The 16,665-nt window shown below is 50.0% G+C and overlaps 2 protein-coding genes across 2 annotated transcripts; one reads left to right on the forward strand and one right to left on the reverse strand.

Annotated features, from left to right (window-relative positions):
- Positions 1-1,774: 1,774 nt before the first annotated feature.
- Positions 1,775-4,757, forward strand: V2A60_008042 (HNH endonuclease signature motif containing protein; the record flags this gene model as incomplete). Its single annotated transcript, XM_083259319.1, has 3 exons — positions 1,775-2,186; positions 2,282-2,623; positions 4,636-4,757. 3 exons carry the CDS (start codon positions 1,775-1,777, stop codon positions 4,755-4,757), a joined length of 876 nt encoding a protein of 291 aa, XP_083115445.1.
- A 9,604-nt stretch (positions 4,758-14,361) lies between these two features.
- Positions 14,362-15,634, reverse strand: V2A60_008043 (uncharacterized protein; the record flags this gene model as incomplete). The annotated part of the gene is made up of 3 exons (XM_083259320.1): positions 14,362-14,746; positions 14,845-15,524; positions 15,599-15,634. 3 exons carry the CDS (start codon positions 15,632-15,634, stop codon positions 14,362-14,364), a joined length of 1,101 nt encoding a protein of 366 aa, XP_083115446.1.
- Positions 15,635-16,665: the final 1,031 nt, after the last annotated feature.

Raw genomic sequence — 16,665 nt, forward strand, 5'->3', positions numbered from 1 at the left:
TAATGGGATTCTAATCTGATTCAAGTAACAAGTACAAATACAATATACATCCATCACCAACTTGTATAGAAATTTTTTGTTTAACGGTACTAGCCTGAAGCAAAGGGAGTTGAGGGAGGGCTTTCTGTGCATCTCGTACACTGTAATCGTCACCATCGGCCTCGATCAAGATAAGGTCGCCTGAGGAGAAATGATACTTGTGCTCCTTTGAGTCGCCCGGAATTCGTAGCATGTAAACTATCCCCTGCTTATTCTATACACTCTTAGTATTCGAAACTAACAGAGTTAATTCATCCGACGTACCAGCTTTGGGAGAATATCTTTAGCCAATGGGTGGTATTCCTCCATATTGCCGTTCGTCCGCGCGCGTTTCCAATTGGCGGGGTTATTCTTGACATGGTCCAGCAAGTCTCTCAACTGCTGCTGGACCTCGGCATTGAGTGAACGTGTCTCAAGCGATGAGCTCATCAGGATGGCAAGTTTGTGATAAACTACTCTTGCCAGTGCAGTCTAACGCCTGATATATCCAGACCGAGATGCAAAAGTATTTGACCATCGCGGGGTAGTGAGGGGCTGCGTGCACGTGATATAACACGTGTCTAGCATCTACTGGAAACCGGGATAAAGCGAAGCGGGTCCTCGCCAGTGCTTCTGTTAGTTCTTTAGAAAGGCGGCTCTGTTCGCGGTGGGTGGGCCGGCGCGAGGACCTGGTGACCAACATCGCCGACAGGCGGAAGAAGCCTCACTTTAGTCGACAGCAAATACCATAACATGGCTGCTGAGACCTCCCAAAAACTCCGCCGACATCGCCACCACCATCGACAATGACCGCGTGCTGGGTACTGCGCACGCACCACACCAACAGCACGCTGCTTTCCGGCGGCGTGGCACGTGCTACCTTTAGCTTGAAAAGCGCCACCCGTTCAGCGTCGGCCTATTTTGGACTGAGGATATATTTGTCGCTTTCTGCCTAACGACCTAGCGATCTTCCTACCCTGCGAAATCCCTGCCCGTTGCCTAATTTTCTTCCGCGGCACAGGTCAGTGACAGTTCTGACGATTTTAATGCCTGATCCTAATTCAAATAGCATTCCTAAGAGCTTTCTTAAAAGCGAACCCGCGCAAACGCCAAAGAGGTGCAAGGATTGCAAAGTATGCGGTGGCAACCAGGTGCAACCAGATGTGGTGGCATGCGGATGTTCAAAGTAGGAGAGTTATTGTTCAACAGAGGGTAGGATTGTATAATACCAAGCCAATCACTTTTGGAGTGATCTCATTCTGAAGTAAGCATTTTTGAACCGTCCTTCGCGGGCTGACTAAAATAAAGCGACCACCGATTTCTAGACTTCTTTTCGTCGGAAATGATGGCGCGGTGGCGGTGTCTATGCTCGTGACTACGTCGGTGTGCCCAAATTGTGACGGGAGGCGTAAGGCAACGGCACTATTGGAGCGGGTCGCGATATTCGCGTCAGGCTGCAGGAGGTGCAGTGAGGCATTTTTGCCATTGGCTGAATGGGAAAATGGGTGGAAGGAGGCAGAACGAGAAAGACAGGAAAAATGGCAGGCGGAGGTCGTGATGAGGAACAATGAACCAAAGTCGCAGCGTTGAGGGTACTTGCACCAAGACAGATCAGGTACCTGGGTGAGGTCAGCTGGGGTGGTCGCTGTTGGGGGCGGCCACCCCACGTAACGGATGCGCGGACGACGACACACTATATACACACGTCATAAGGGTGGCTCGTCTCCACAGCAACGCGAGCGACGCGCTGGCTGCCATGGTTGCCAATGGCGCCAGACAGACGCAAAAGTCAACTGAACAAATTGGTCAAATACTCCGCGCCTTTACCCTCTGCGGCTTTCGCAACGATACTCACCATAAACGGCGCACGACCTTCGTAAAAATGTCTCTGCTACGCCTGAAGACCCGCCGGTCGGCGTTTGGCACCAGCGATACCCAGCAAATCTTCTTCTTGCATCCTGGGTATCCCGAAGGGCACAATCTCCTGCTCAGCCTTCCCGCCTTCGACAGCCGAGGCATCCATCACGAAACGGCTCGTATCGCTTGTGCCATTCTCGCTAATTCTCGTTGGGATGGCTTTCTCTCCCTGACTAAAGACGGCGCAGCGGTGGCTGACGAAAGAGACGATGTACTTCTGAATACACGCTACTATTTCCGAATCCCAGACGGTACGGATGTTGATTCCTTTGACATTACCGCCGTTGAGAATGTTTCTCGTTCTATATTGATTTTCGGTTCTCTTAGTACTAACTTAGCAGCGTAGATGACCAGTATCCAGTTGTACCGTCCTACGAAAACTTCCGCTGTCCGACCACCCTCCCCGAATCATGGGCTGCTGGATGCCCGCACATCGAGCCCACCGCCACAGACGACGTGGGCAGAAGAGACCAAACCTGCCGTGCCACAGCTTCGACGCTTGCGAACGAGATTGCCCACATAATACCCCAAGCACTCAGCGAATGGTGGCAACGCAACAGCATGTTCACCTACACAGCCAACCCTGACCTCTCTTCGGATACGCGCTGCGCGGATAATGCGATTTTGTTACGTCGTGACCTACACAAGCTGTGGGACGACCATCGTTTCGCCTTTGTCCCTAAGCAAGGTAAATGGGTTCTACATGCACTCTGGAAAAGCCCATCGAACGAACTTGAAACAGATTATCACAACTTGCCGTTGCAGCCGCTCTATGGGGTGGTGACACACTTCCTCATTTGTCGCTTTGCCCTTGCCATTCTCTCTAAAAGCGTCTTTTTTAATCAGAGTGTTGAACGGAAACTTATAATACTCGACGGTGACAATACACCACAGGTGCAGAGCATGTCCCCAACTGTATACCAAAACCTTGTCTATACGGGTCGGCGGGCAAACAGCCGCAGCGCAAGTCCAAAAAAAAGAGCACGACCGATGCAGGGCACTGACGAACCGACAATGGATGAAATCGGGTTATTGGAGCCTGCAGACAGCACGCAATATGAGCAACGAGGCCGACGACGGAGGAGGAGCTGGTCGCCTGATGCTTCACTGGGCCGGAAGGAGGCTAAGTATGTAGACCCAACGCAAGGAGCGCTCGATACGCCGCCGCGATCGACCAGCCCATTACTTTGAGATAGCCGCAAAATACACATTGGTTATTTGTGGATTAATATCAAGAAATAGAAATATGCATATCAATAGTATTCAACGAATCACTCTCTGAAAATGAAATACTTCGGCCTTGCCGTGGGAAAGCGCTCAAGTGATCTGGCTGGAGCCTCTCCTACCCTTTGTCGCTTTGGACTTATTTGGAAATTAGACTCGTTACGCCAATTTTGACCGTGACTGTGCCGACAATCACATAGCTTACAGAATGGGGAAGAGAAGCCATGTAAAACAGACTCAACAGCACAACGGCAGGACCAGCAAACGAAGAACGGGTAGAGTTGGGCAAAGACCGCCCAGCAAATTACAGGAGAAGGAGAACCGTGTCGCGGTTCGCGCATAAAGCCTTGACCAAACCTCCGAAATCACTTGCTGGCGCGTATCGCAGCGGTCATCACCCAGGTGTATTCGTACATGATCACAGGCGGCATCCCATTTGACTATATTTGCACTGGCGAAGCGTTTACAGCTTGGTGGGCCGAATACTGCTTACTATTACCTCTGGGCCCCGAAAGAAGACGTTGGCGAATCTACCGGCTGGATGGCTGATCCAGATGGCGACAACGGCCTGCATCTCACTACTCTGGGTCAAGTCTTGGCGTTTACTCTTCGTGCGCTGCAAACCAACCCCACGCCGACATCGGTTGGGTCAAGTGGGCGGAAGCGAAACTAGAGCGATGGGAGATGATATACAATGATATTCTCGGCGAAATCGAAGAACAGGACATCCCAACTTCCGATCTCAGAGCCGAGGTGCTTATTTGCGCATGTCCCCCGTGAGGACAAGGTCAAGCCTTCACGCTAGTTGTGTAAGCGGCATTGACTTCCATGCAGGTGAACGTACATGACGCAAAGCTTGTTGCTATAACTTAGGCGACTAGCTGCTATCAAGTAAGCGCCGACGCAGCAGGTGCAAAAGGCTGTCCCTGTCGCCGCCATTTTCGTCCACCTTGACGTCTAAGTTGGTGTGGAAGCCATCAACCTTCATCCGAATATGCTTGAAGAATGCCCACGAGCAACTATGAGCTGGGCCTTGCTTCGTCTCCCTGATAGTGCGCTTGGGTCTTCAAACGATGCAGGTGCTTGACCAAAGCCGGCCTTGTAGTGGTCAAACATTTATTCTCACACTTTATTGGGAAATGCAGGACCATCGATTTCCATTGGAGAGCCGCGAACTTTCATTTGCTTCTGGACCTGAGGGCTGAGGTTGGGGTAAACGACTGCAAATTAGCGTAGCTTTCGTCATAGCGACAGGTGAAGGAAGGCTTGAACACGACGGGCGGAAGGGGAGGAAGACAAGCACGCGGGTTTTTATGGCACAGCTTCTCTTAAAATAAATGACACTTGCGCAATCCGGCTATTAAGATTAACCCGCAGGGCTACGGTCTGAATTCTGTTTTCTGTGTTCTCCTGGAGTCTTTGTTTCTGCGGAGAGGCCGCGTCACAGCCTTGCTAAATTTAATCGCGCTAACTGAGGTTACTTGATTGGTCACCTTCCATTCATGGCGTTGATGGAAGATGTTTGGTTCAAAACGCAGGTCCCGGATGTCAACCCGCAAATCAGCACCGCCAACCTGACGTCACATTCCCGTTGGTAAGGCTAGCTCTTCCGTTTTATCTTTTTGGCGCCCAGGATGTGAGGCGTGGGCGTAGCCCGAAGATGAACCGAGAGAGGGTTGGCCCATCACCTGTACTCCAACAAACCTGCACAGGGAAGTAGTGGCATGGAGTTTCGAAAACTTGTCCCACGACCAATTGCAAGCTTGGAGCTCCGAGACAAAGATCGCTTTATTGCCCATGTCTTCAAAAGCGGCTGCTCACAAATATACAAGTTAATGCAAAGAAGGCAATACCTTTTTTCAGCTGCTTTACGCTTCAGTTGAGTAACGGTTGACCGAATGTCCTTCTTAGGCTGCACTGGACATATGGGTGGTAGGATGCTGAAGGTGGCAGAGATCGTTCTGCGGCTCCTTGTGCAGTGGGCCAGGGTGGTGCTGCAGGGTACATCGAGCAGAAGTACCCAGGAAGGGGAAACGCCTGGGGACGGCGGCTTTTTCGGGGCTGGGGGGGCAAGGGTTTATCGAAGAATTCCCTTAGCCAAAAATGTCCTCCCACCAAAATTGCGGTAGCCTGGTGCTGGCCACAAGAGGACGATACTTCAGCGCGGGTACCTTCTGTACAAGGAACCCCTGTCAGCGCCAGATTCAGCGGTTCATGGTCAGGTACCAGTGTGGCGAGGATAAGAATACTCGGAAGACAAGTTCGCAGCCGCAACGAGATCCAACAGCACCGGACAATGGATAGAAGTAGAAAATCGACATATTGCCTTTTATTCTAATGCATTTGCTCACAGCATCCATTCCAGGCTAGATACCGATCTACATCGGCTTGCAGGAGCGCATCTTCACCACTCGCAGTACTCGCCCGGGAAGGCTAGGGCGTGCAGAGTATGCGAGGCACACCTTGGGAGGGAAACCATGCAACCAGCAGTTGCACAGGACCAATCCAAACGAGACGTAGTCTGCGGGGCCCTACTGGGTGGTACACAGCATGTCGATCTCCCGGTTGGTAGTGGGCTAAGACAAATGGAACAGAGCCACGCTTTGGAGCCTGGCCTCCACCAGTTGACGGCAACAGGTTGCGTTAAGACACGACACATATTAGGCCATACGCCGATTCAGGATAGCACAGTGTTTCTGGCATGGTGAATTACAGGGGCAAACAAAAGAGACACATGGGACGTGACGGGGCACCACAGAGTGCAGCAGGTCCCGTGAAAAAGGGCAGCTGAGAGCTGGCAAGTAGGGTACAGCTACCGGTACTGGCATATCTTCTGGAGTTGGTCGGCTGTTTCCTGATTACAGCACAGAACCTTGTTGGCTGTTTGCTAGGCAGCCTGAAAAGAGAAAACTCTTGGGAACAAGGGAGTTGGGGGGACAGGAATATTTCGAAGAGTTGGGGTTTACCACCAAATCGGTGGTGTTGTCCAGACCGTGCTCCTGTCACCTTCAGCTGTACATCCTCTTCCCGCCATTAGCCCAACCACCTAATAATGGCTCCAAAAGCCCAATGTGGGAGTCGAATGGAAGAAAATCGTCTACGAATCAGGAGCGTAAAGTCGACATAGTGTCCTACTGAATTATGCTAGGTCGGCTGCAGGTTAAACCCATGCCACAAATACATGCGCCGGGTGTATGCGCGTATTTCAATCCACGCCGATGCTCTTGGCCAGCTAGCACGATAACCGCGTACCCAGCAACTCTCCCGCCCGGCACGACCGCCACTGCACCGCTAAAGCCATAGTTCTGGTCCGGCAGGCATTCGTGAGCGCTACAGAGCTGGTTTATCTTGAAATAAGTTCGCCGCGTCCCAGTACTGAGCAGTGCTGCATGGCCAACTACTCATACGCAAGTAAGTAACGCTAGTACCAAAGGGGAAAGCAACCCAGGAGTTCAGCCTATCAGCAGATACGTATTTACCATGCCTGTTAAACCAGAGTATTTTGAACGTCTGAGACGTGTGCTGATCTGTTACGGCAGGTTTACTGAAGGCAGATGATTTCATTATTATTCTCTTCCATTGCATTCCATTTCTAAATTTCATCGTGATTGTTGATCCTCGTTTCCAGGCGACCAAACACCACCTATCATATAACTTGCAAAATAACACTACCAGTAGCGCATTTTCCAGGCTATTTTGAATCAACGCGATGTAAGCGAGCTGTTCTCTGCGTTTCCAACAGGGTAGCACACCTTGGGAACACGTCCGCTGTCGCTGAGTTTACATACAGCGCTGGCTAAATTAAATCAATTGCTAACAAAAAAAACCATCCAGCGTTCAGCAAGTAGATAAGTACCGGCTACCGTATAGGTAGTATTTGTTAGCCCATCCTGAGGGAGCGTGAGCGTGAAGTGGTTGTTACACTGGGTAGAGAGATCACCATTAGACTTACGTACCTGGCTGCGGTGCTGGTACGGGGCGCCGAACCACCAAACCAAGACTTGGCTCGGTGGAGCTGTTCACCTAACTGTCACTGGAGAATTACGTCTTAACGTTTCCCACCACCATGTCGGATTGACACTAGGCAGCATAGCAGGGTTCGAACGTTTACTGCAGCGAGGCCAGTCTATGTATATGTGTAGCGACCGGTGTTATGTAGAAGCAGCGGCTGACCTTACCATGGTAGAGCCAACGGGTGCACTACTACTTGGGCTGTAGCGTTGGTTGGAAGTGGCAGCTGCGAGGGAGTTTGTCTTCAAAATTGAGTTGCGAATTCTCATTTTTTTTTTAAACCCGAACCGTACCTATTGTATAATAATTATTTCACCCTGAAGTTGATATACATGCCAAGTATTGCCTGGCTGAGGCTAGTATAGGGCTGGAGGCTGCGCCCGGTCGAAAGTGCGGCCGTCCTGTGCTCGATCCTACGGTTTCCACAAGTTGGTGGTGGGCCACGGTTGATCCCACATGGCTGGCTTCCACCAGTTGATGGCAAGAGGCTGCGCTGAGACATGTCAGGTCCTGTACCGACTCGGGATGCTACACCCATCCGGCACGTTGAATTGCAGGAGCAAAGACATGAGAGGCGGGAGAGGTCACAGGGACATCAAGAGTGCACCAGGGAGCCAGTAGGCAACGTGAGGGCTGGCAAATACAGGAGAGAGCTGTTGACATGTCGCCGCAGATGGTACTTGGCTTCCTGGTTGCAGCTCAGAACCTTGGTGCTGTCGCCAAGCAGCTCAAGAAGCGGGTAAGCTCTTGGGGACCACGAAGTCGGGGGAAGGAATGGGCGAGTCTCGTCAAAGGCCCTCAGCATCAGTTCCCGAACGCCTGTTTCTCCCGGCGCATAGGTTACTGACAGCGTGTAGAGGGAGAACGAAACAGAGCAATTAGACCGAAATGCAATGAGAAAAGAAGCAGCAGCAGTCAGATCACAGCAAAAAGCGGTGAATGTAATCGCGTATATACCGTATCGGAAACAACAAAAGTGCCAAACCCATCAAGTTTCGAGCTTCCTTTACACTCCAAACTGTAGCTGGATGTAATCCGTATCCAAGTCCCATAGTCCTACAAGCCACAGGTATCTCACAGCCGTAGTGTGAAGCTACCAACACCGACCCGATTTCATACCCCAAAAAATTGCACCAGGAGACTGTCCGCCTCAGCCGGGAGCTAACTCTCAATCCGCAGCAAAAGACTCCAGATGGAAAGAGCTCTCCAAAATTGGTACAGAAAATTAGGGATACTAAAATCGATAGGAGTACCACTAGGCCCAGAGTGGAATGGGCCGGCTGATGCTGAACGTTGTGATGACGTCTCTGTACCCGCTAGCTGATGAGTCATAGGCCCACAGTAACAGCTGGCTGTCGAAAGCGCTGGAACAAACAGGTAACGGATAAAGATACTTGACTCGGCTCGTGCAACTGTTCGCTCGCATCATGCGCAACTATGGATGACCTTATTGTAGCTTTGGCGGCGCGGAAGATTGGGGAGCTTCTAGACTAATATGGTATCACGACTGCCGACTAAGAACAAGTTAACGCCACCATTTAGAGCTTAATAGCTTTGAGTGTGTATAAAGAAAGCCACTTACTATAAGTATTTTACGCTAAAAGGTCCAAGTTCGCGATAGTCGACTACAAGCTGGAATCGACAGCGTTATACCGCGGCCGGACGAGTAGGCGCCCGCAACTAAACTTCGAGGCTCTTATAGGCTAATATAGACCGATTTGAAACGTAGCGCTACGAACTATGCGGGCCTAGATAAAGCGCCTAGAAAAAAAAGAAAGACTAAGAAGAAAGGGCTAGGAAAATTGACGACCTAGAATACCAACCATTATGAGCCCTTAACCCCGGAGAGTGGCGATGCGCCGAATAGCCCTCTAGCATATGAACCCGGGCTAAATAGCCCGCCGTCTGGAGACCAAGGAGCCGCGGTAACAGACTTCGGAAACGATCTAACTCCAGAGAAGGATTCTGACAGCGAACAAGCCTTAAGCGACGCTAGGGATAGTGCCGATATAGAGGTCTTTAATCAAGTAGGTTCTAATACCACATCGAGTAAGCTGTCGCACAACGCCAAACACATGGAGTACACCCCTCCACCATAGGTGCTACCATAATTGCTAGCTGCTAAATCTAAGGTAATGGAGTCAATACTAGTGGACTATGAGAAGTTAAATCGTATGCTACACCAGGTATTGATAAGTGAAGTGTAGATAGGCTCGTGGACCATAAATACCTCGTAAATATAAGTATTTGTTATAGATGTTATAAAGCGCGACTTTGCGGAGGCCGTTCGTTATATAAACATAGGTAACGCTACGCTTGTAGGAAGAGATATCTAATCGTAGTATAGCTAGGCTTTCTTTTAGGATATTATCACGAAACTTGTAAATGAAATGGACCTAACGAAGGTTAAGAACGCGAAAGGACTGCTAACTAACTTTAGCGAGCCTAAGAGATAAGCGACGCGAGATTTTTTACGAAGCACTAGCGCTAATAATTTGACCTATAATCGCCTGAGCGAGTACCGTAAGCGTTGGTGGCGGCTATTAAACTTGCGAAAAGCTAGCGTCGATAAGATACTCTACTACTATATGACGTAATTTAATAACTTTTGTAAGGCCCACACGGACGATAACCTAGAGGGTAAGGTATTATTATAAGAATATATGTATGAGTGGTTTATTACCTACCTAGAGCATAGAGTAATAATATTATGCTATGGCGATAGAACTAGTAGGCTTTGGCTAAAGTACCTATTCGTAGCTAAGAGGCTGAGGATGCCTGAAGACCTATGGAATAGCTTAGCGAATATATGGGATTTAGCTAACGAAAAGGCTTAGTTCGAGTTAATATATGAGTATATAGGCCTTTTAGATGCCTAGCTTAGAAATCTGTTGGCGAAGTATGGCGATGAGAGTGATAAATCTATGTTTGTTACTCTACTTCCTAGAGAGTAATCCTTCTTGTATGTGTGCCCTATCGTTTTAGTGTATAAAGGAGATGTTTTAGGCATTTTTTCTGGTAAGATTCGATATTCTGAGACTTTTGACGTTGTACGCGGCATTCGCGGTCCTGTAGATAGACTTTGGCTATATTATAGAGGGGTTATGGGCGCACTTAACTTGATGGACGTCGCCGTACCTGGCGGTGATGCTAATGTCTGTCTTGCGTGGTAGGGCTGGTACTAGCTAGAAAATGGTAAATGGAGCTGTTTATGGAAGGTGTTTGTTCGCGCTACTAAGGTAATTAAGCCGTTTGAGAGACTTATTCGCGCTGCCCCTAATTTAGAACAATATCGCCTACACTAGTTAGCTAAATAAGCAAGAAGAGTATTTATGGCAGCATTAGCTGTTGAAATTCACGGCGGGAACACCTAGCCGAACAATAATATACTTCACATTGCCGTATTACCTGCACCGGACCTTGTGTTTCGATTAAGAGGGTTGGGAAAAGTAGCTCTTACTCATGTTGTCAGTACGATCTAAGCGGACCGACATCAAGTGCCTTAGTGAAGTGCACAGACAGGCGTTAGCGAATTAGCGTGCTCCAAAATCACAGCGCTAAGCCTGCTGCAAGTCTTGAAGAAAGCTCGCTATCACTCAACCGCCGCATCTTGGGATATTCCACCGAACAAGAATGTAGCCATCGGCACTGTGGCGGTGACTCAGTTGGTCACACCTTCGAGCATGCGAAGGACAGCTCTAGGGTTAACCCTTGGGCGGAGTACGTAGTTGTCGTTGCGGTACTCACTTGCTCAACCTGAGCAGAAGGTCTCTCTTATGCGTAGCTTCCGCTTGGAAGGGGGCTACTGGGCACAATAAGACGGCAAAATAGTGCATAGACAACCAATCGGTACGTGGTATCTAGCTAAAGCCAAAGCAGGCAGCCGCGATGATCCTGCGCGGGCTGCTGAGCGACCTAAAAAGAGCGAGCTCTGGGGAACCAAAAGGTCGGCGGGTCAAGGGTATTTCGAAAAAACAAGCTTACCACCGAATCTGTGGCTGCGGGGGTAGCCTCCGCCCCAGTTGGCCGACTGCACCAGTACAGCCTCTTGTAGCCATTTGCTCCCTAGGCCCTCGTAATGGCTCAAAAGCCATAGAAGTCGAATAAGGACGCTTTGGCGAAGCGAAAAGTTGACAGGCTGATTGTTCTTCTATGTACATGCAAACTGCGTAATGCAGCTTGAAGAATAATCCTTATGTCGGTTTTCTACTCTTAAACGTTCATCTAAATCTGGCTCCTATGAGCTTCTTGAGCTACTACAAGACACTGATGGTGGAGCAGTTGGTGGGGGGAAGCTGTGCTCGGGCAAAGCTGCCTCTGACACCCACAGATTTGGTGGTATTCTCGATTCCTCGAAATACCTTTGGCCCCCCCAACTCCCTGGTTCCCAAGAACTTACTCTTCTCAGGCTGCTTAGCAGGCAGCAGACTACCCCCTTATGTTCTACGCAGGTGGAAGTGGCAGCTGCGAGAGTCTTCTTTTCAAACTTGAGTTCCAAATTCACAACCCTTTTTTTATTAATATTATAACCCGACTCGTACTATACAGTAATTATTTGACCCTGTAGTTGACTTACATGCCTAGCATTGCTCGTTGAGGCCAGTGTAGGGCTGGAGGCTGCGCCGCGATCGAAAGTGCGCCGTCCGCTGCTCCGATCCAACGGTTCGCATCAGTCGGCGGTGGACCACAGTCGGGACACCCTGAAACCCTCCCCCTTCAGCGCTAGACCAACGAGCTCCTACCGGCCCAGACTGCGCTGGAATAGGGAGCCAAGGTAGAACTCATGAGTTGCATATTTGTAACCACCAAGCCCCGCATTGGCGTTCCCACGGACCAAAACGCTGGTGTTCACTGTTGCCCGTAGGAAACAGGGTAATGGTGAGAAGCTATTGTACAGCCATGGACAAAATGGCCTTCCCCAAAATCTCCACACATTTGCCGCTAATCTAGGCCTCCAGACACCAGATGGCAGCCCTGAATCATTACTGCGACGGGGAAAATTGATGGTAAGGTCCATGACTGTAAAGCCTCTCCAAAAGATTCAAGAACGAACATTCCTAGACTAGGGGTCATTTACTAGTGATCGATTCCTCTGTAACCCAGAAAGATAGGAGCTCTCCGCCAAAATAGTTGCGGAACATCCTAGTAACAGTTGCAAATCCGCTACATTCCTAGCAGAATTCTTCTCGCAGATTTCTCTGAAAAAATCGGCCGTGCATGGATTTCTGGAAGAAAAAAGATATAGTAGAATAGTTGAAATACGACACGTATACTGCACAGTACCCCAAGCTTTATCGTTTTTCACGATTTTGCATGTTTTAGATTAACATCCCGAAAATCTCCCGGCGTCCTCCTCAGTACAGGGGGGTAGACCTTGTCCTTCAAGCTGTTCAGTTTCCTATTGTGGCATAAACCTTTTACTCCACTTACTAGGTCCATTGGAGGGATCGGAAATGCTACTTCCTCCGTAGAGCAATACTCATAGTGCTTATTCTTCCAACGAACGAGTATATAGACATCGGCGCTGTACCGGCGGCTGAGTTGGTCGCACCTTCGGAGCGTGCGAAGGATAGCTCTCACCAGGTTGTCCCGTGTCCTATCACGCCTCTTGGGTAGAGTAACTGGATCCATCATATAATCTTAAACAAGAAGATAGAGTGGTCTGAAGCTGTGTTGTGCCCCGGGAATGGTGGTATTTTAAATGCCTTGGAATAGTAGCGTTGGCCAGGAGTAACGCCATATCTTGATGGAAAGCCGACCATAACCCGCGTAACTTGCAGACTCACCCAAGATTTACGGACAAGAAACCTTTCGCAGGCTATTTTGGACGTCCAGAGAAGCCGTCCACCCGAGCAGCCAATGCTGACAGGCTACATTGCGTAACAGTCTTAATCGTTGACGGAAGTTGAACTTTGGATGCACCGGTTCAGGCTGTTCTGCTCTCGTCGACCAAGCAGAAGTATTTTGTGAATGTAAGGTGCATGAAGCCATTTCCAGTTGTTGCATTCATACCATTCTGCCCTTGTATTTTGGAGCACTGCATACGGGCACGGACCATCTGCAAGGCCTGCTACTGGGTCATAAATGGTAGCTTTCTTAGAGTCCAAAAAAACAGCCTAGCGATATATGGACATGTCAAGTCTATCACCAGGTTATTGCCGAAGCTGTGATACCCGTTCATGGAGCTGATCCTGACGGGACCTGGCTTCGCCCATTACTTACTCTGGGCTGGGTGGTGTGAGTGGAGTTTGTGGAGTCAAGCAGTCCATTGATAGCTCTGACGTGGACGACTACTTCTTGGCGAGTGACAGGAGCTAGGGTGTTCTGATTAAATTGTTTGGGAATTTCTTGGCAGCGAAATGGGGACACTGAACATGAACTGGGGCGTATGCACCAGTGACCGGGAAAGAAACAATTTATTAAAAACTCTTTTGCAGTCGGCCTGGGTCACAAAATATCCTGCAGAATCTGCATCGTATCCAGCCTCATTTTCTGCAGTTGTTCGCGCTTGGTGTCATCGTCGGCGGGCTTGTCAATCAGTGCGTTTTCTTGCTGTGCTAGCTGCGCAAGAATCATCAGCCGCAAGAGCCATAGCTGATGTTCCGCATCGCGGGCTACTTGATCAAAACCTCCAATATGCTGCTGCTTCAATCGATGACAAGATAAAGAGTTCGACCTAACCTCGCGGTAGGCATCTTCAGATTCTAGTCTTCGCTGTGCTCTAATTGTGGCAAACCGCGCCCGCCGATGGTTGACTGGGGTGGATCTGAATACGCTTCCAGGCAAGGATATAACGGGTTGCGGCATGCTTGCGCTTGAGAGGTCGGCTGGGTCCTATCTATATGTTTGCCACAGTTGACCTTGTTGACCTGCTCGTACCACGCTGTGCTATTTCAAGCAACCTAATTCAGGCCACCTACCGGTGTTTCTGACAATCTATCTCAGCCAGTCAATCCGGCCCGCGCATTTTCATTCTCGGTTTTGTAGACACAACCAGAACACATCAAGGCTAAAACAAGGGACTACAGCTTCCTGGTTGTGGTGACACAACCTCTCCCCGCGCCGTTCACACAAGCACTCTGCCCATTGCAGCACCGAAAATTCCAATCTATCTGTATGCATTTTCCGTATGCCATAATTTCTTTTCTCATGGGTGCACTAGGCAAGGCGAGTCAGCTTGACTTGACGTGGTCAGTCAGCAGCCTCTGCAGACGCGGAAAAATACTCTGACCACTCATTCTGCCAGTCCACAGGCGTTGAAGCGTCGACACAATGCGACGCTCCTTCGCCGTAATTCACAACGCTGGTCGACCGGAGCGCTGGCAGCGATGTGGCCGGGTTCTCGTGGACTTCACTGACGAAGCGAAGGAGCTCTCGGAGGTGCGCGTCCTCCATCGCAGACACCTTGCCCTGGTCCAACGTCTCGACAAGCAGTTTCCTTTCCGGAAGCTTTTTATTACTGACGAAGTAGCGTACAAGATAAGAGACGTCACCAAGGTCCTCTTTCAAATTCGGAAAATACGCATCAATTTTTGCGCGTAATTCTGTTCTGCCTCGGGCATCTAGCAGTCGGCCGCTGTCACTGTCAGCAAGGAAGCAGTCCTGTCTCGGGACCCGACTTACTATTCGTTCTTAAACTTTTCGGGGATAGTAGCGAGTATGCCACACCCATACGCGTCTGACAGTTGAAGCCAGAAACGAAAGCCGTGCACCTCGCTCTTCCGTTTTTTCCGCATGGCTGCTTTCTTATCTTGTTCCGTCTTGCTTTTCAGGCTCTGCCGTACCCAATCTTTAAACACAATACTAGTAAAAAGTTCAGCGAGCGAATATCGGCGCGTTTTTCTGGCTTTCAGATGATCAAAGAACTGCACGATCAAGACGGCTTGATATCTATTGGCCACGGTTTCGAAGTGCTTGTTCAATCGCAGTTTATCGAAGTGAGTCTGGAGAGCGCTGAGGTGTTCGGTGACCTCCTCTTTGCACGTGGCTTCGCTGCGTGTTTGGAAGGTAAAATGAGTCTGGGTGCTAGAGGCTGTTTGCATTCTTGCTTCGCGCAAGCTACGCCGGAGCTCCGATAGCATCTCAACAGTCAAAAGGCTGTCAACAACATCATCTACAGCGACCCTAGCTCGCACGTAGCGGCGTTTCCTTTTCGTGCCATCAGCTGTAGCTGCGTTCTGGTGCTTCGGATAGTCAGGGTCGGGCAGGGGGTTGGCTCCATTGATATCTGATATGCAGGCAGGCGCTGCAGGGAGGGTTGATCGGATCAGCGATGCGTGCGCTGGGTTGGCTGACCAGTACTCGGTGATCTCGGTACGCCGATAACTGGCCAGGGCGACAAGGCCGTGGAGAAACTGAGCTATTGCTTAGTGTTGTCCCTTGTCCCCCTACCCTCTGGTAGGGCAGTGCAGGTGGGGGAGACACCTACCTTTGGCACACTAAACTGCGGAGGCACGCCAGCCATCACGAATTCACGGACGAACGCGTGGTTGAAGGCAGGTAGAAAGAAAAGCCATGTGTACGTATTGGCTGGCGAGCTGAGATATATATATTGAGCGAGTGACCGTCGATATTGATCCACGAGGAACTGGTACTCATCGTTTGAAATCTCGGGTTACTGATAATTACGTGAACTGTTACTTGGCCTTGCAAACGCCACTGTAGCCAACCCAACCGGAAGGGGAACCATCGCTTTGCAAGATGCTGTGTCCTCAAGAGGTAAGGATGACACCGATGACCAATGTCCCACCTTTCTCCCTGATTACCCCTGTTCATTATATACAATACTGTGGATTGTCGGTTTTGCGGAAGAATTTTGCTTGGGTTTCGACTGGCCGCGGGAGGGGGCGCACATGTTTTGTTGGGGGGAATAGAAATGAGCCGGCATCGTACGCGTTTATTCCCGGTGTAGAGTTTGCACACTCCAAGACAACAAAAGGCTGTATTGTGAGGAAGCAGCGCCAAACGGCGACCGAGAAGGCAAATATTAAGAAGCAAGGCTGTGAGCTGCTTGGCCTTGCATCACAGCTAGCCATCCATGACCTGGTTACAGGCAAGGGATGGATGGCGAGGATGACGATGTCCACCGAGAAAGGGCAGAGCGACAGAGCTACAGAAAGAGGGAGAAGGAGGGGCAGCGGGGGACAATGGAAGCGGATGCCACCAACTATCCCTTTTTTTGCGTCTCGGCTTCGTCACAGCACGGCCTGGGTCTGGACCGCGGGCTGTGTGACTCTACAAATCCTCGATACGTACAGTTACCATTACGACTGGCGGTGCCGGAAGACGGGTTACGGTTGTGTCGACAAAACCAACAAAACCTTGAAAGTTCCCGCCTTGCCATCTCCAAGTCGCCACCACTGCTATGCAGAATGCCAGAAGGAGAGGTGTCGCCATTAATACTGTCGGCTTGTATGATTACGAGCTTCCGTATTTCGATGCATGGAAAAACCAGACCTGACCAGTCTCTCATGGTCCCTAAGCCGGCTGCTGGAG

Source organism: Cordyceps javanica, chromosome 5, assembly GCF_051103115.1.
Source record: "Cordyceps javanica chromosome 5, complete sequence".
Lineage (NCBI taxonomy): Eukaryota > Fungi > Ascomycota > Sordariomycetes > Hypocreales > Cordycipitaceae > Cordyceps > Cordyceps javanica.